Source organism: Varanus komodoensis, unplaced genomic scaffold (assembly GCF_004798865.1).
Source record: "Varanus komodoensis strain SLA01 unplaced genomic scaffold, ASM479886v1 scaffold14_1, whole genome shotgun sequence".
NCBI classification, from domain to species: Eukaryota; Metazoa; Chordata; class Lepidosauria; order Squamata; family Varanidae; genus Varanus; species Varanus komodoensis.
This window is the reverse complement of record NW_025335438.1, coordinates 10,197,406-10,217,809: the sequence shown is the minus strand read 5'-3', so window position 1 is coordinate 10,217,809 and position 20,404 is coordinate 10,197,406. Positions and strand designations below refer to the sequence as shown.

Below are 20,404 nucleotides of genomic sequence, written 5' to 3'. Positions count from 1 at the left end.
CACGCATCTATCAAATCTCAATTTCTTAGCGATAAAGATGTTTTACTCCTAAGCAACTACGCGCTGAATTTCAGTCTGGAAATAGGAATACGGTATTTATTGAAACTTGTTTGTGATATAAAAGGTGCATAGGAGGCAAACTAAGACTACAGGGAGTAAGTCCAACAGAGTAAGCATGATTTGATTACATTCTAAGCACAATGACATTATAATTAGTTCAAAAAACTGGTAAGAAGAAAACGAAGCTGCAACGTTAAACTACATCTCGGAGCATACACTTTCAGATTCACTAACTTTAGGAGTGGATGAAAGAAAAGCGCGCAATGCATTTTGGGAATTGTAGTGTTTTGGAGATCACTTAACAGGGCGCCTTAGATGTTACGCAAGACAGTACGACCAGCTGCGCTATGTATTCTGGAGCATGTAGGCAATCATGTCTTCATGTTCTTCCGCGGTTTGCTGGATGTCCACAGGTATGGCACAAGAACGATACTATTTCCTTTCCGAACCATAATGTTCTCCGGCGCTTAGAGTGATGCATGGAGCTGGAGTCTTGTACCCATTTGCCCAGGAATAAACCCCATATTCAGTCTATTCATGCTATTATTTAGGTTGCCCTTCGATCAATATAGGAATGCAGTCCCGTAATCCAATCCTACACATTGGTATGCTCGAATAAGCACATTCAAATCTTAGGGGAAAAACAAACGTTATTAAATGTACATCTAACTGTTACCGCCCCCATTTTTAGTCTAGAGTAAGTGCGGGACCTCAATACGGATCAGGATCCTAGAGAGGGGACTTTTAAAATCTGGATCGCCCTCCAGCACCTACCGGACCGAAAAAATGAAACGACTAACTGCGATTCTGTAGATGCTTACTCATAAGTCCCATGGAATTCAGTGGAACTTACTCCCAGTTGCTAAACACAAAGTAATATTTCTTTTAGCCTTGAGGATGCAATCCTATGCAAATTTGGCAGGAAAAAAATGTACAACTCCCAGCGTTGTTCACATGTCTGGTTGTGGAATTCTGGGAGTTACGGGAATTTGGGAGGAATGGGGGGACAAAACATCCTAGGATTGCATCCCTCGGACTGTCCAAGTGTCCTTTATGGGTAGAGCTGCCAGAGGAGCGAGTCAAGTTTTCGTCCAGCTGCAGGAAAAGATGGAGAAGGGCTCACGTGGAGGTGAACATACAGCTTGGCAGAAGGTATCTCAGGCCAGGCAGACAGCAGCAATAGCTACTCCTATCCTTCGAACCCACTCCTCTCCACGGTTTCTCAGCGGTGTTTCCAGAGGATTAGCCGCGTTGCAGCAAAACCGACAAAGACTTCAAGACTAGACCACGCGCGCAATCCTTCGCCTGCTTAGGCAGGAGGAAAAGTCCTACAACTCCCAGTATTCCCTAATCACCCTTGCTGGGTGGAGAATGCTGGGAGTTGTAGGACTTTGTTCCTGTCTAAACAGGAGTAGGATTACGCCTGTCAAATTTTATTAGGGTTTGCATACACTTAAGCGTCCAGATGTTGAAATAAAATGGGTTAGTCTTCGACGTGCCGCAAGACTCTTTGCGGAGTTAAACGGCCCTCGCTCGCAAGTAAAGCGCGCTTTCTGATAGCCTGTGCCCACCTAGAGGTTGTTCCAGGAGCAGAGCAGAGCAAAGCAGAGCAAGCTGTCCGAGGTGTAGTTCGCATACAGCCTGGGCTGGCCTAGCAGTGCGAAGACGTTCCGCGTGTAGCTGGGCTGGGCTCTTCGTTAAAGAAAAGAAAAAAGGTGGCGCCGCTGGGCGGAAATATAATGGGGGAGGACCTAGGAATGCAAAGTGGCTAGGAGGAGGAGGAGGAGGGGCTGGGAAGCACGGAGGATGGTGGGGTTGGGGGCGGGAGGGTTGGCGGAGGGGGCCTGGTTCCCTCGCACCGGGGCTATATAGAGCTCCGAGCGGTGGGAAAATGCTCACTTTCAGGCGAGAGGTGTTGGGTTCTGGCGCGGCCGCAAGGCAAAGGGCACAGGTAGGGCTGGGCAGGGACGCGCGCGGCGGCAGCGGCCGCTCAGCCTTTTCTGCGTTCCCCCCATGAGCGGTGCGGGTGGCGGCAAGCGGAACGTCCCTCGCTCGCGAGTGCCAAGCGGCGAGCGCCAGAGAGAAGGCGTGTTAGGCGAGGGCACTGGCTGGTAGCGGCAGCCGCGCTTTCCGCGGAAACTTGTTCTCCGCTCTCGTTAAACTTGCCTGCCTCCCCGATCGAGCCGCGGTGGCCTTGGCTTCGCCTCTGCAGAGTCAGGGTGGTCATTAGGTGGCAGGGCGCTGAGCTTTGCCCTTCCTTTCCGTGCCCGCGCCAAGAAGCTGCCGCCGAGGGCTCCCAGGCGCGCGGAGAAAGCGGCGTTTTGCTCCCGGCCAGGTGGCCGCAGGCTAGCGAAGAGGCTCTGCCGGTGGGTTGGTGGCTCTTGCCTGGCTTGTTCTTGAGCGGGGAAGCTGTTCCTGGCTATGCTTTGGCGCGCTGCCGCTCACTGAATCGCTGAGGCTGCACTCCCAGGATTTCTGCGCAGGGAAGCCAGAAAGTAGCCTGTTAGGACCAGCGGTCGCTCCAGGGGCTCGCAAGTTGGTTCCGTCCGCCTCCGCGAAGCCCGCAGTCATGAACATCATCCTGGAATTCTTCGTCGTCACCTTCAAGGTCCTGTGGGCGTTCGTGGTGGCCGCCGCCAAATGGCTCATGCGCCCCAAGGAGAAGAGCGTGGCGGGGCAGGTGTGCCTGATCACCGGGGCTGGCAGTGGGCTGGGCCGCCTCTTCGCGTTGGAATTCGCCCGCCGCCGAGCACGCTTGGTGCTGTGGGACATCAACACGCAGAGCAACGAGGAGACGGCGGGCATGGTGCGGCACATCTACCGGGAGATCTCCGAGGAAGACGTGGCCGCTGCTCAGAAAGGTAAAATGCGGTTGCTGCTCGGCGTGCGTGCGTGCGTACATTCTCCTTTTGTGGCGACCGCGAGGCCCGGTAGACGCGCTAGCGCCCATCTCATTGAAGAATAATGGAGAAACAAGTGCCTCTTTCTTCTAAGAAAGAAAGGCCAGGTGTGCATGGAAATACCTATGATGCATTAAAATAATGTGTGCTGGTATGGAGAAAAAGATTAAAGCTTTCATGAGCCTCCGTAACAGAGAGAGAAGAAACTGTAGCTTCATGGATAGTACTCTTGAACAGACCCTTCCTAATGCACCTAGAGAAGCTTCTTTTTCGGCTTAACCTTGAGCTGTTTATTTGTTTTAGAGCAAAAAGATGGGCCTGGTCAGAACAAGAACTGGAGACAATTCGTGCTTATACACGTGCTTTGCAGAAGAGGAATTTTCTTCAAGTTGCTTAGAGAGTGGGAAGAAAAAAAAACTCTCACTAGTATATTGTAACCTTCTCCAGATTGACTGAACTGAATTATTAAAAGCTGCTGAGTTAAAATGTTTCAAAAGTCACCAAAAACAGTGTTAAAAACCTAAGGGCCATTTTTAGATCATGGCCCGTGGAAAATAGACTGCAATTCTTACCCAAGAGGTTCAGAAAGAAAAATGATTGTTTTTATTTTTCATTTTACTAAAATAAAATAAAAAATTAACACACTAGAAGGGTAGTTGCTGTCTTGAACTCAGCATCTGTCAGGTTAGAATGGAATTGAAGTTCCTTTGCTGTGATGTTTTGAGTTGGAATGGGATGGGCTATACATTTTAAATAGTGCCCAGAAAGAAATGTGATCAATACATTCATAAGAATCTAAGAAATCAAAGTAAATAATCCTAGGTTGCAGAGGGAGGTAGAACTGACCAAATGTTTAATAGTCTCTGCCTTTCTTTCTCTAGGTGTTTGAAATATGTTTTAGGAAGGCATTGAAATGAGCAATAACACATTTCAGTAACATTAATGATTGTTATATATAGGTGACAAAGTCTGCAAGTATTTAGTTATATTGAACAACCCAGAGAAAATAAGTCTGTCTGGAAAAGCAGCAGTCACTCTTTAAATGGTGAAATGTGAATCCTCTTAAAAGCCTATTGTGTGGAAATCTGGGTTGAAGGTTGGACAGTGTAGTTAATGTAGAAAGGGTTTACCACATGAATTTAAAGTTCAGTTTTATGCATGTTCAGACAGAAAAAGTCACACAACTTCCAACATTGTTGGAATTTGTACCAGCTTTTCCCTTTAAATGTGTACACAATTGTGCACATAAACTAACAGAATGATAAATGTTTCTAGGCAGGTCTACTTGGAAGTAAGGCACTTTGATGTAAGTGGTGTCTACTTCCAAGAAAATAGGTTTAGTGTTGCAGCATTTGCTGCACATGGGTACATCAGATTTTACTATGCTTCATTTAGCTGATTTGCACCATTTATACAAACCAGTTAAAATGGAGTAGTTCAGCTTTTTAAACCTGTTAAGTCTGAGTGGAGTTTCCATTTGAGGGTGAATCCACTCTACTCAATAAATCTTCTTTCTGATTAAATATGCATGGACTCAAGAAGCATGTTTTTGTTTTCATTGACCTCACATTCAAATATTCCAGGTGAAGTGGTTTGTGGATGGAGTACTCTGTTTACAGTGGTGTTGGTCTACTCAGTAGTCCTGCTTTTAAATAGTGATCAGACAGAAGTGTGATAATACATTCATATGAATCTAGGAAATCAAAGTAAATAATCCTAAGTTGCAGAGGGAGGTAGTCTTCTATTTGAGCATCAGTAGATTATAACTAAAGATAAACTCTACATGGCTTGATAGCTCATTATCTTGGCACCTAGTGACGTCTTTCAGTTTTCTGCATCCTTTGGAACTGGCAAGTAGGTAGATTAACTTACTTCATACTTACTGATATGTGCACTTTGAAGAATACCTCTAATTAGACTCTTCCTCTTTGCTTCTCTGCATTCCCATAAGCAGCTGGACATGGTGAAGAAGTACTACCTCACTACAACTTGCAAGTTCACACATATACTTGTGACGTGAGCAAAAGAGAGAATGTATATACAACTGCTGAGAGAGTCTGCAAGGAGGTTGGTGAAGTTTCGGTCCTGGTTAACAATGCCGGTGTGGTTTCTGGGCACCATCTCCTAGAATGTCCTGATGAGCTTATCGAGAGGACCATGATGGTTAACTGCCACGCACACTTCTGGGTAAATATCCTTATTTCTAAATAGATAATTGTATGGGACTGTTACAGCAAAAAAAGAAAAAAATATTATGGATCAACTTTTCATGCATCTGATATGGATGAAATGTGCACAAAAGCATATACCATATATGTGTCTTCCCCTTACCTTTAAAATGGAATTACAAGTTTAAAAATCTTCAGCCACTTTCTCCCTTAAGGATGCATCTGTGTTTTAGGTTTCCATCATTACAAATTTGTGCTTGCTATTTTCCCTGTTGCCTTAGTGAACCCCTTCAAGAGAAGATTAGTGTGAAATGTGCACGTTAACATGATTGGACATGTTAGTCACAATTTTGTCCTTGTGGTTTGTATCAAATATTAGCCTAAGTTCATTCAATTCAATGTGTCTACTCTAAGTAGGACTATGTTTGAGTACTACCCACTGATTACAGTCGGGCTTCATTGTGAGTCTCTGGATCAGAGCTGCTAGTATAGAGACATCAGTGGGTCTTCTCATACTGGTAATATATTAATATGGTTATGGAAAGTAATCACTTCATCATGCACAAGGCCATCAAAAGTTTATAAATAGCTTTTAAATTGGTTGTTAGCTCTTTGTGAATGACTTCATGATGTCTCTGGAAGTTTCAGTGTGTTATTTAGTGTGTTATGGCAATAATTCTTTCATTAAAAAAATCAAAGTCTAGCTCATTTATCTCATTGGAACCTATTCAAAAACGTCTTCATCTTGAACATATGAAAATGCCTTACACAGACTGAGACCATAGGTCTATCAAACCCAGTATTTTCTTCTGACTAGCAGAAATATTTCCCAGACTTGCAGACCATCACAGAGCTATGGAATTTTACTTTGAATTTTGAATATCTGTATTCTGTTGTACTGCTTCTAACAGTGTGATGTATCTATGCAGACTCTGCAGACTATTGTTTTAATTGCTAAGAATGCAATTCTATATATGTTTAAGGTAGAATTAAGCCTCCTTTCGGTGGATCTTACTCCAAGGTAAGTGAGTATATCAGACTTCTCCAGAGGTATTGTGCTATACTTCCCCTCATCCCAATCAAATGACTGATAACAATGCTGTAATCCAACACATCTATAGGATGCTCAGTTTGAGAAAGCTGGTGTGTAGAATTGTAGCCTAAAACATGCCGGGTAATGCAGTTCTCTGGAAGCAATCATCTGTAAAGCATGATTTGCACTGCTGCCTGCAGCACTCATAATTCTATTTGCTTGAATAACGTTATCAGATTTGCATTAGACTGAAAATACAGTGACAATAGAAGCATCTGTAGGGTTGAAATACTTTGCAGACTGTGTGTGGTTCAGACCTTTACTATTAGTTGAGCCTGCCTTAAGATAGGCGTGTACAATACTGGTTCATGAATCTTGCTCAAGCATACTGTTAGATCCATGCCACATACTATTGGAAGAGTTAAAAGGATGATCAGAAAGGAAAAACCAGTTTCAGCACACACTGGTTGGATAATTCAAAGAATCTAGTCTTAAATATATACAGTAGAGGTGACAAATTGATTTAAGGAATTAGTTGTGATAGAGTGCCTGAAGAACTATGGATGGAGGTTCGCAACATTGTACAGGAGGTAGCAACTAAAACCATCCCAAAGAAAAAGAAATGCAAGAAAGCAAAATGGCTGTCTGAGGAAGCTTTACAAATAGCTGAGGAAAGAAGGGAAGTGAAAGGCAAGGGAGAAAGAGAAAGATTCACCCAATTGAATGCAGAATTCCAGAGAATTGCTAGAATAGATAAGAAGGCCTTCTTAAATGAACAGTGCAATAAGTAGAAGAAAACAATAGAATAGGGAGGCCCAGAGATCTCTTCAAGAAAATTGGAGATATGTAGGGAACATTTCATGCAAAGATGGGCATGATAAAAGACCAAAATGGCAGGAACCTTACAGAGAGATTAAAAAGAGATTAAAAAGAGGTGGCAAGATTACATAGTACTATGCAAGAAAGATTTTAACATCCTGATAACCATGATCGGGTGGTCACTGACCTCAAGCAAGACATCTTGGAATGTGAAGTTGAAAGGGCCTTCGGAAGTCATAGCAACAACAAAGCTAGTGGAGGAGACAGTATTCCAGCTGAGTTATTCAAAATCCTAAAAGATGATGCAGTAAAAGTGCTACACTCAATATGCCAGCAAATTTGGAAAACTCAACTCAACAGTGGCCACAGGATTGGAAAAGATCAGTTTACATTCCAATTCCAAAGAAGGGCAATGCCAAAGAATGTTTAAACTACTGCACCATTGTACTCATTTCACATGCTAGCAAAGTCATGCTGAAAATCCTACAAGCTAGGCTCCAGCAGTATGTGGACCGAGAACTACCAGAAGTACAGGCAGGGTTTCAAAAAGGCAGAGCAACTAGAGATCAAATTGCCAACATATGCTGGATCATGGAGAAAGCTAGGGAGTTCCAGAAAAACTGTTTCATTGACTACACTAAAGCCTTTGATTGTGTGGATCAGAACAAATTGTGGCAAGTTCTTAAAGAGATGGGAGTACCAGACCATCTTATTTGTCCCTTGAGAAACCTGTATGCAAGTCAAGAAGCACCAGTGAGGACATGGAACTACTGATTGGTTCAGAACTGGGAAAGGAGTTCGGCAAGGCTGTATACTGTCACCCTGCCTATTTAACTTGTATGCAGAGCACATCTCGTGAAAGGCCCAGCTAGATGAATCACCAGTTGGAATTAAGATTGCAGGGAGAAATACCAACAACCTCACATACTGTATGCAGATGATACCACTCACATGGCAGAAAGTGAAGAGGAACTAAAGAGCCTCTTGATGCGGGTGAAGGAGGAGAGTGCAAAAGTTGGCTTGAAACTCAACATTAAGAAAACTAAGATCATGGCATCCAGTCCTCTCACTTCCTGGCAAATAGATGGGGAAGAAATGGAGGTAGCGATAGATTTTATTTTCCTGGGCTCCAAGATCACCGCACACATTTCTTGTTTGTGGGTTTCCCATGGTCAGCTGCCTGGACAATGTAAAAAGAAAGCTGGGCTAGATGGACATTTGGTCTGATCCAGCACAAGTCTTACACTCATAGAACTGGATCTTGCAATCAGAAAAGCCATGGTGCCCAGGTGCAGTTTGTCATATTGTCTGAACCAGGGCATCATGCCTTGTTGGAGAGGGAAACAATCCTCCAATAACTCTGGAACAGGCAATGATTCTGGATACTGTATCCAGAATGTACTACATTAGAAATAAGTCAGTTGTTTATTCTCCATGTGAGCTTGCTCATAGTTGTTCAGAACTTATGTCATCAAAGAATTTCTATGTTCAGGAGAAATACTTTTTTTCAGTACTGGCTTTCTCAATCCATTGAACTTCGTTAGAACAATGGCCACTTTCTAGGATTGTTTGTTTCTGCTGTTTTTTTAAAAAATGGCAAAGCTCTTTGGGCATGGTGGGCATGCAGCCATCAAGTATTCCTTTTCTATGTACAGCTGAGTAATCTACACAAATGACAAACAGCCCTGCTTCTCTCAGAGAATGTTATGCCAAATTATGTTATGCTGTTGACCCACATGATAAAACTTGCAATGCTAGCAAAACCAAGCATAGCTGGTTATCTCTTTGTCCTCTGCAGACAACAAATTCTAGTCAAGTTATGGATGTCAAAACATCATTTTTAGTGCCTGTATAGAAGAATATTGCTTAGGATTATCTTTTTCTGTGCCTGCCATTTTGTGATGCAGGTTTGAGAATATGACCAATTTGGCCACCTTTGGCACATAGATAACTAGAGTGTGCATGCCAGGAAAATGACACCGTGTTGTCACTCCTATTATGATGTATGCTCAAACAGATTCATCCACATCTTGTTTATTTTAGACCAAGTTCATTAGTGTCTACTGAGAATTTCCACTATATTCAGTAGCAATTCTTGGTAACAATCTTATGCTCAGATGCTTAACTCAGTGTAAGCTTGGGCTATCTGGTATGTTTGTTTTACATTCCAATTTGAGTAAAAGATCTTTCAAAGATGAGCAACAGTGAAGTTATACTCATTTTAAGTAGAGACTAAACTATTACCTTGATACAGGGTGCAACTTGGCTCTTTTCTTGTACTGTTGGATGTTTGCTAAAGTCAAGTGGTTCCATTTAGAAGGTAAACCATTGCTGTAGGAAAACAGCTAGAGGAGCAGTTGAACTATAGGACAATAATGGAATTACAGGTATACTAAGGAGGGAAGAGGAGATTTCAGAAGAAGCTAAATGAATTATTTTCATCTGTTGTCTTCACAACAGAGAATGCAGTGCATATTCCTGTTCCTGAACTTATGTATTCTAGAAGTGGGTCTGAGGAATTAAGGCACATCATAGAGACAAAAGTTCTAAACATTATTGAGAATCAGAAAGTCAGCAGCTCATCCCATCCTGACAGTATCCATCCTAGAGTCTTTAAGGAACTAAGATCGGAGATGGCTTACTTTGTTATCAAGACGTTCCCTAGGTCCCAAAAAAACAGCCCTTGTACCGGAGGATTGGAGAATGGCCAATGTAACACCTATTTTTTAAGAGGGATCCAAGAAATTACAGTCAGTTCTGGGTAAGCTGGCTGAAAGCAACATTAAAGATAGAATAAGTAAGCACATAGAGGGACAAGCCTTGATGGGGAAAAACTCAGGATGGCTTCCATAAGGGAAAGGCTCGTCTCACTAAAATTTTGGAGTTCTTTGAAGAACTTCTTTGGGTCAAAAAGTACATAGGCAGAGGTGATCCAATAGACACTGTTTATTTGGACTTTCAAAAGGCTTTTGATTAAAGTCTCTCACCAAAGACTTCTGGGCAAACTAAGCAGTCATGGGAATAAAAGGAGGGAGCTCCTCTTAAGGATCACTAACTGGTTAAAGAACAGAAGCAGAGGGTAGGAACAAATGGCAACTTCTCCCAGTGGAGTGACGTAGCACATGGATTCCTGCAGCGTTCTGTGTTTGGATTAATTCTTTTTAATCTATTCATAAATTATGAAGAATTAGGAGTAAGCAGTGAGGTGACCAAGTTTGCTGCTGACATCAAACTATTTAGTATGGTAAAAACCATGAGGGATTGTGAGGAGCTCCAAAGGGATCTCACCAAGCTGGGAGATTACTATCAGAAAGGAAAATGCAGGTCAATATAAGTAAGTGTAAAGTAATGCACAATGGAGTAAAATCTCCCAAGTTCAATATACACTAATGGGATTGGAGCTAGCAGTGACTGAGCAAGAAAGGGATCTTGGGGTAGTAGTGGAAAATTCAATGAAAATGTTGACCCCTTGCACAGCTGCTGTGAAAATGGAAAACCTCACACTAGGCACAGTTAGGAATAAAGCAGGAAAAAGAACTGTCAAGATTCTACTCCAATTATGCAAATCCTTGGTATGACCACTCCCTCCTTTCAGACTGCTTGGTTGCATATAAATAAATAATAATTGTGTCCAGTTTTGGTTGCCTCACCTGAATAGAGATATTATTGAGTTGGAAAAAGTATGGAGAAGACCAATTAAAATGATCAAGGGACTGAAGCTTCTCCCCTATGAGAAGAGGCTATAACAACAAGGACTGTTCAGCTTCTAAAAGAGGCATGTATGGGAGACATAATAGAAGTGCTTACACATGGAATGGAGAAAATGAAGAGGGAGACATTTTTCTCCCTTTCCTGTAACTCTTGAACCTGGGGACATCCCAATAGCTAGTTAAGTGCTATCTCCTTTACAGAGGTGACATGCCTACGTATACCAGTAGCTGAGCAGCTTGGGTGGGAGGAGGTCTTGCACCCATCCTGCTTGAGGGATCCTGTGGGCAGCTGGTTTGCCATTGTGTGTGTGGAGTACTCGACTAGATGGACCCTTGATCTGATCCAGCATGACTTTTCTAATGTCATAGCACATCTAGATCTTATTTTGCTGGCTGGTTTGCAACCTGTGACTTGGCCTGATCAACTTTTGACTGGCCCACTTCTACTGCCTTTGCTGACAGAGGTTGATATCAGTGTCTTCCCTGTTTAAGTAAACACTTGCAGGAGGCACAAAACCTAGCACAGAACATGACCCATGAACTTTTCCAGTGGACCTAAGAGCTATTGTCTGCAGCATGAGTTATGTTTGTCCCAATTTGTTTAGCAGACCTCCCATGAGAAATCAAATAGGCTTAATGGTAGGGCTGGCCCTGATTCAATTATTTAGGATGCTACTGGATGCTTGTACACTATCTATAGATGACTTCTATCAAAGTCTACAAACATTGCTCTAACTTAGATTCAGTTTGGGGTTTATAATAACTAATTCTCCTTGAATTAGGAGAAAATCTTTTGATCAATTTCATTTTTATTAGTATATTTAGTATCACATCAAAGTATAATTTGTATAAAATGTCATGTTAAACAGCATTGCTAATGATTCTTAGGGTTTTTTGTTTTGTTTTGTTTTGTTTTTTAAGAAAAGTGTAAGAGGGGATGTTACCGCTTCCAGATTTCTTGTTCTTGGATTTCTGGTCTTAACAGCTTAAAAGGAAAGATCTCATCTATGTACTAAATTTTCTATTCAGCTCTGATAAGTCTTTTTAGCTGATGGGCATAGGCTAAAGAGCTTCTCTCTAGAAGCTGCATTATTGCATGGTTCAAAGAGCAGCCCTTCCTGTTGTCCATGGTTAGTATCAGTGCATATGTTATGATACACTGTGGTTAAAGCAGTCTATAGAAGAGATGGGTAAATCTGTATCGGATGGAGGGGAATGTAGGATCAGTACACTCTTGAGGTCTTAACTTACTATCTTATGGAAACATTTAGGCTGAACTAAAAATAGCTTTAAAATGTCATGTGTATATCTTCTGTATTTAGAGTGAGCACAGGGCCTCTTTATCCCCTCCAGAGAAAACTTAAGATGATGCCAGGCAGGATTAAATTTAAGAGTATTATAGACTATTCTATATGTATGCAGAAGGATTGTGTCCTATGTTAGTGGAACTGTTATTATATATTCTAATACAGCCATTTGAGTAAGTGCATGTGCTAGTTTTAATAATACAGCACAGATCTATTTCTCTGCAAAAATCTAAATATATACCAACTGTATTCAACAGAAGGGGCTTGCTTTTAAGGGCTCCTTCAATGCACTTGCCCTAAAAGATAAGCTTAAGACAGGTAGGAGCATAATCTGATGTATGTTCAGGCAGGAAGAAGTCCTTTAACTCCCAGCATTCCCCAACCAGCTACACTGGGTGCTGGAGCCCTTTTTAAAGCTAAGTTGTGCCCTAAAAACCATACTGAACATGGATCTCATTCTGCATGTGTATTCTTTTCTACCATTCTGTCCCAAGTTCCATTTCTTTCAATTATAAACTAATCTGAGTTTGGAACAGTTTCTATTACCCCCCCCCCCACCCTACCCCGGTTATGTTTCCATTTTCTAGATAGTTTGCTTGGTTTTGCCCATATTCTCCATCAGATATATTGATTCTTTCACTCTAGTTTGAATGAAAAGATGCCATCTTTAAGAGATCCAGTGAAGCCCATTGGCTACTACTGGGTCAGTGTGAAGATTCTGAATAGTAAAGGAAGGCTATGGAAGTTGAGTGTGGGCATAAAAGAACCTCTTCTTTATTGAATATGAACTTGGACATATTTTGATAGTTCCTTATGACCTTTGTATTTGAACAATTCTCACCCAGTTCTCCAGACTGGTGATAAAGTAGCTCAAATGTAAAGTAAAAGAGTGAAAGTGGAAGTCCCAATGTGTAACAGTCCCATGCATGAACTGAAAGAGAAATTAGCCTGTCAGTTCAACCCTCTCTTCTTGTTACTCTTTGGTCCAGAGTTCTTGGCTTTAGCTTCTTCAATAATAAGTCATTAGAAATGAAAGTGCTGATTATCGGAAACTCTATTTATTTCCTCACCCTTTCATTTAACTCCTAATTCAAAGCATCCTATACTTACTGCTCCCTGTACACATAACTTTAAAAAGCTATTCTGTTTTTCTGCTGGTTCAGAATATTTGGAGTTCAATTAGTTTACAAAGGATTGGTTTCAGTTGACACATGCAGTATCTGCTTTGTTCTTATAGCTTTGTTCTTGAAAGATAACTCTCACTTGTGCGTATATGGACACATGAAACTTCTTTGTTCCAAGCAAGGGTATTGGTTCATCTACCCAGCCAAGTATTGTTCGCCATGACTGCTAGTGATTCTCCAGGATCTCAAATGGAGGTCTTTTCTAGCCTTATCCTACTTCTTTTCACTAAAAATGCCAAATTTGAACTTGGATTTTTTGCATGCTAAGTAGGGATTATGTACATAAGATCATAATCTGCTAATTTAAACTTTGCATGGCTTTATACCTAGGATGGGTGAAATGTGGGCCTCATGCAATCATCACTGTCACTCCCACACCCACATTAATGGTGGCAAAAATATTGCTAGTGTTTGACCAAAAGTTGACAGCCTAAAATTGTCAAATCTTGCTTGTTCTATAGCAAGATTTGGTAGTTTGGAGTATCCATGGCAGAAGAAACCACCATGGAAGTCTAAACTAGCTAAATCTCTGCTAAAATAAGTAGAATATGGTTACATGAGCCACTTACACCAGATTTAGCTATTAGATACCAAAGGTTTATTTTTTATGGCATAGTTGAGGAGGAGGAGGAGGAGGAATCAAGATTGTATAAATGGGTTCTGGACCCTCCACAGCTGCCCATCCACTTTATAGGAATATACTTTATAAGAACATGTCGGCTATCTCTACATCTTTATTATGATCCATTCCATGGTCCCACAAAATGGACATTTTTTTCTAAGCTATGTACCAAATATTGTAATCCTTCATAAGGAAGTTGCTCCAGTCCCTAGATCATTTGGTATATTTCCCAGCTCTACAATAATTAGTTTGAGGTGTGGTGACCAGAATTCTTGACAATATTCCAAGTGTGGTTGCACCTTAAATGTATACAAAGGATTATGATATTGGCATTTTATTTCTGATTCTTCTCATAGCTAGTCCTACATGGTTGTTTTGGTTCCCAGTCTCGCAGTTTGGAGAGATCATTCTGAAGTGTTCCTGTGTTTTTAAAACACATCATTTGGAAATGTTTTTAATCAGCCTAAATAATTAAGAGTCATATTCAAACTTTGACATCTTGCCACTCAGCCCTAATTCTGAATGGTTTATGAACTGGTTAAGGAGCACAACTTCCAGTACAGCTCTTTGGTTGATCCTACTATTTATGTCCCTCCGCTGCAAGAACTATCAATTTATTACTACTCTAACCAGTTACTGATCCATAAGTTCACCTTTCCTCTTATTTCATAACTACTAAGTTTGTTCAGGACTCTTGAGACAAAAGCCTCTTGGAAGTCCAAATAAAAAATACTACAGATCACTGGTACCCACATGTATGTTGATAAGTCTTTAAAGGTTTAATGAGAGAGGACATACTTTTGTAGAAGCCATGCTGATTCTTCTTCAGCAAGACTTCACAGTGCCCAGGGTGGTTTAACAACTGTTTTAAAACATTAAAGTCAACCAATCAATCAACAAACATAAACAGCAGTAAAGTAGAGATGGGTGCAGCCAATGAAATCAAACTGAAAAGAAACCCAAGTTCCTATCTCTTCAGTATGGAAGTAAAATTTGCATTTTCTCCTGGGGTTTGACCTTATGATGCAGTTTTCAACTAATAAAGGGAACAAGTTAAGTTGTGTGCCTCATTAATATTGCACAGTATCCCAGGACCTTGCTTGCCACATCATATTGAAACAAATTGCTACAAGAACACACTGTGACATAATATGCTTGTCAGCAGGGTTGATCTCTTAGATGGATAGCAAAGGAAGCTCACTCTGGACAGTCTGCATTATAACAAGGTCTGAACAGCTTGCAGTCTCACTACAATGGGTTTTCTCAAATATCTAATTTTTAAACAACCTAAAATGTTCTCTGTCACTTTGTATATGCTTACATGGACCTATACAGGCTTTCAAACTGATATAGGTATGCAGATTTATACTTATTTGGTGTAAAGTTCCTTGAACACAATGAGTTTTACTTTTGAGTAGACAGGTATACTTATATAATTGAGAGAAACGCTATTTGAAGTAGAAACATTTTTCCATATTCTCATTAAGCTCAAAATTTTGCTGCATGCATATCTTTGACCTCTTAAAATTAGTTCCTAGCATGAAATTTAATTTATTCTGAAGCTTGTGGCTACTTACAATACTTATAACTCATGTATTTTATTTCCTCTTGGTTTGCATTTCACAGAGCCTTTTTATCCATTTCTCAATTGAACTTCCTTTAGCCTTGCCACCTATTTGAGGGAGAAGTCCACTCTGTATTTGTATTATTGTAAGACTTACCTTGCTTTTCCACAGAACAGGACGTTAAAATGTGTCCTTTGTTTTCCCAAACTTGGTCCATTTAAACATATCTTATGCTTGTGGGGTTGGGGAACACAAGAACATCATGGAAAGTGGTATTGGAGCCTTCAGAAGGAAAAGAATAGAGAAGACTGCTGCCCAGCCCCCTTCTTCCAGAAAGAAGTCTTCTCAGCACCCCAGAAAGGCTTGTCAGGATCCACCTAATATGCTGGACCCTTTTCATTTCCACTGCTAGAGCTTTTCTGTAAAAATGCCATCTCTCTCTCTGGGGAAGTGTTCCACACATTCTGTTTCCTTAATCAGACCAGCAAATCCGCCCCACCCACCGGTCCCCCACACCACCTCAAGGTGCATGATTCCTAAGGTAGAAATAAAACTACTTTGGATTCTAAGGCAGAAAGTCCAACAAGCAGAAATTCCAGAAACATCTCTTCTCAGCAGTTAAAAAAGCTATTATATTCAATTATAGTGCTACTTAGAATAACCCTATTTAAATAAAAATGGCTTAAGTTGAACAAACATGTAATACAAAGTATAATTTCAGTAGCTAAGAGCATAATCCAGTGGATATGCCCATAAACCTCAGAACATGCAGGAGTACAGGTATCTTTTTCATGGCAGGAGAAGCAGTGACAGTCTTCACCTCTGCACTCCTTCCACCTTGCAGATCAGCTGTCTAGTTGTGGCATTTCAGCCAGGGAGCAAAGGAGACACTTTGGGTTGGGAGGGAAGGTACGCCCAATTTCTTCTCTCCTTCACACCACTTGTAGTTCCTTCTTTACCCTTTCTCTGAGACTGCAGGAGGGACAAGGAGGATCTGTGTGCGTATTCCCAGATCTGAATTCAAAGCTCTTCTTTGACCATGGAGCTGGGGATCTGAATGATTCTGTGGCCCTCTAAACATTGCCTTGGGACCAGAGGATCACTCGGTGGGCATCTCCTTCCCTTTCATGACCCCCAAAATTATTATCTTGAGGCAATTGTCTCATGCTGCCTAACTGGTAGGACCAACTTGTCTTAGTGGTGCAAAGGAGTCCTGGTACCTCTTAAGTACACTTAAAAGGGAAACTGATCTAAGAGTAATGAAACTTGAGTTGGTGTCAAGTCAAAAGGGAGATAATTGCATTATTCATTTATCTCATAACCAAATGGGCAGTATTGTTGGCACTGAGGTGAAGAATTCTCACAACTAGAAATGGAATGCTTTAGTAAGTGAGACTTAGAATTTAGGTGTTACGAAGCTTCTGATGTAGTATGAACAACTGTGTAAGGCAAAAGGTAGCTCCTTTAATGGGCCTTGGGTTGGATTCTAGGCGTAAATGTTAACCTTTATGGGGTTTTCTTTATTTTCTCTTCTCATTAAAGCCTATATCAACTTCTTTGCTTCCTGATGATCCTGAATCAGGGTAGGCTGTGAATAGACTAAATAGACTAAATAGCTGGAAAGTAATGGCTAAAGCATTTGGAGCTTGCCACTGACATTCAAGTGTATGTTTCTGAGGTAAGAAAACATGACAGACTGTTGAGAAAGCACCCATCTTTGTATGTTTGGTTTATTATAGTTATTTGGTACAGTGCTAAGCCTGGCTGGACGGCTGGTGGGATTGGGCATTACCATAGACCATAAAAGCTCCATCTTGGTCACCAGGACACTCCTTCACCCTGGGATGAGCTATGTGAGCCTGTATCGCTTGTTGGGCCAAAAACCACAGGTGGAGAATGCTACTGGTATTTCTCTCATGCTACTGCACAATAGCCTCTCTGACTGAGCTGAATGAAGCAGTCTTTGATAAAGGCTTTGGTTCTGAGGGGCTTTGGCATTCATACTGACATTTCCTTAACAGGACAAGTTCAGGGTTTCATGTCCTCCATGATAGCCACAGGACCATTTGTCATTGGCTCACCACATTGATCAAGGCATAGCCTTGGCTATATGAGACTATATATAGTCTCATATAGCCAGTACTTCTCCGTAGGGATGGGGCATCCATTTAGTTGGTCAGTCCCCAGAGACTTATGGAATCAAAATGGATTCTTGGATGGTCTGGAGGATTTTCCAGTACCCAAAGCTAGCAGTTCTGTAAATGACCTTGACATGCTCTGGAATGATGAGGTACAATGAGCTGTTGAGAGCAGAACAAGAGATTCTTCTTGATCTCTCAGCAGCTTTTGCTAGCTTTGATCACAGTATCTTCCTGGGCTTCCTCTATGAGTTGGAAGATGGAGGAACTGCTCTATTATAGTTTGGCTTGTACTCTAGAATACCATGGGGTGGCTATACCTTGCAGTTGAACTATGAGGTACCTCAGGGCTCTATCTTGTCCCTGAAGTCATTTAATATTTATATGAAGCCATTGGGAGTGGTTGTTGAGAGATTTGGGGCAAGGTATCAACAGCATGCTAATAACACCCACTTATATCCCTGCATGACATCTGACTTGGGAGAGGCAGTGGACATTCTGAATGGTACTAGTTTCAGTTAATTTTCAGTTAAGAATTACAGAGGAGTCCTTGCTGGTCATTCTTCAGCCAACAGAATTTCACTGCATAATATCATGAAGGTAGGCCTTCTCACTGGCAACACCCATCCTCTGAAAAATTGTCCTTTTTGCAGTGCAGGATACAGAAAATGATATGTTTCAAATGCATCCAAAAAATGTACTTGTTTATTCAGCAATTTTCTGGCTTGTAATTAATTGCAATTAATCATATGTCACTCCATCTTGCTGCTGCTTGTTTTGTTTTGTATTGTTATTGTTACCTGAAACATACTCCCTCACAACACTTAGGCTAACCACTTAGCCTGAAATCTGCAGCCATGCTGTACTTCCTGTCCAGGGGGGAGCGGGGAGGTATGGAGAACCCTGTGTGAACTCCTGGGACAGGATGACTGGATGTCAAAGAGGGTAAATGAGAAGTATCTTTGCAGCCAGAGTTGGAATCCGGGTGAAATTCCAGAGTTGGAATCCGGGTGAAGCCTCCATAAAAGTAGCAAATGGCATTATAAATTACTAATAGTTGAGAAACATAGAGCAGATGTGAATAATTCAGAGATAATCAACAGACACATTAGAAAGGGGAGTCTCTGGATAAATAAATAGTTTTCTGTAAACTAACAAATAGAACAAAGAATAATAGGGAAAAGAATTTACTTTGTATCTGGACAACATGTTATGACGTAAGGTATATAATGTATGCTCTCTGTACCTCTTTCGAGACTCTGATTTGGGAAGCATCTCCCCTCTGTCTCTGTTTATTCTATAGTGCACCAGAATAAAACTGCAATTAGCTCTAAGTCTTGTCTCAGGCTCTGTTTGGTTTTTGGGTCTGGGGTCCATGCGGGGTTTGCCCCAGCTGTTAACTGGTTAGAGTCTGCTAACATTATGATAGATTAAATTCTTTTTAATTATAAAAATATGACATGTATTGTTACTGGGGTTGAAATTGTTTTTAATTGTGTGTTTAAATATGATCTCTATGTGCTTATTTTGTTTTAAAATATGATCTATTTATATGACAACCATTTAAAGAATGTGTTAAGCAGAATATACGTACTACTAATAAATACATGGTGAGCATGCTTCACTAAAGGAGAGTTTGCCCATCTCTACCTATTTCCACCTACAGTGTTTTAGTGTAGGGTGTGTATTCTAGGGTGTGCTGTCTTATCAGCTCACTTTGGGCAATGGTGTGTCCCAACAGCGTGGACAGCTTTCTATCTTAAGCATTCTTTCAAGACCTATAAAATATATGTGGTGTACATGACAAACTGTTCATGTGGAAAGGCTTCTGTGAAGACAGAAAGAATGAAAACCATTAGTACATAGCATGAAAGCAGCAATATTGAGCTAAACTCAGAATTTGTCAGGCAACACTTTCACCCATTTAACCTTTGGCAACATCTTTGGCAAAGATTTCACATTCTGTAGCACACAAATAAATGCCTCTGTCAATTAAAACCTAATTTTTTTACTCCATGTTATAGTTTGAGTAACTCATTCTAGTAGAGATAAACTAGAACATCATCTACTTCTTAGCCTACTCCCTAGAATCTCTTGAGTTATCTTTCCTACTTCTGTGAGCTCATTAGCAAGATTGTATTTCTCTTCTCCCTCTCCTTTCTGCCCTGCTTCACTTTGAGTACTTGGATAATTTCATGTCCTACCTCTTTGGCAAATGTAGGTCAACAGTTGATAACCTATCTGAAGATTATTTTACTATAGCACATTGTAGAAAAAACTTCTCTAGTTCTCGTATTAGTAGTAGAGATGAGTAGGGATTTTGTGCAGTCTCTTGTTATAAGAAATAACCAACTTGGTTGAATTTCTCCCAATCAGGACAGAGAGAACATGATTTTTTTTTAAAAGAATGCAAAACTAACACATTTGTTCATCCAGGCATAAAGCGCTGTGAATTCTTAGTTCTTAAAGGTCTATGTGTGGAACTTCCTATATAGTCAACCATATCTGTCATACAGAATCGGGGTTACCACCCCCTCCTGCCCCACCCCCAAACAGGTTTCTTCCTTCAGCAGCCACATGGCAAACAGGTGCAACATGGTTCTCTCTTGGCTGGAATCAGCTGTACCTGTTCGTCGGACTTGCCAGAATTTGCAAATTTTCTCATGAATGGGATGAAAAGAATTTAAGATTTTTAAAACTTGAAATTCACAACAAAGTAACATTTACAGATTTATTCATCTTTCATTTATTCATTTGTTTTATTTCTATACTGCCCATAGCCAAAGCTTTCTGGTCAATTTACAATAAAGTGTATGTGCAGTATACTTAAATATTCTACAAATTATACAATATTATTTTTATTCCATTGTATTATTCCATTTTATTTATACCCTACTC

General features: G+C 40.9%; 1 protein-coding gene across 3 annotated transcripts in view; it reads left to right on the top strand.

Annotated features, from left to right (window-relative positions):
- Positions 1 to 391: 391 nt before the first annotated feature.
- The window catches only part of RDH10 (retinol dehydrogenase 10), a 36,241-nt gene continuing 16,228 nt past the window's right edge, over positions 392 to 20,404 (top strand). The window contains exons 1-3 of one of the 3 annotated variants that reach the window (XM_044423936.1): positions 392 to 473; positions 2,669 to 2,921; positions 4,915 to 5,147. In XM_044423936.1, coding sequence (XP_044279871.1) covers positions 408 to 473; positions 2,669 to 2,921; positions 4,915 to 5,147 — 552 coding nt within the window. In that variant the 5' untranslated portion in view covers positions 392 to 407. The other 2 variants (XM_044423937.1, XM_044423939.1) reach the window with 2 other exon arrangements.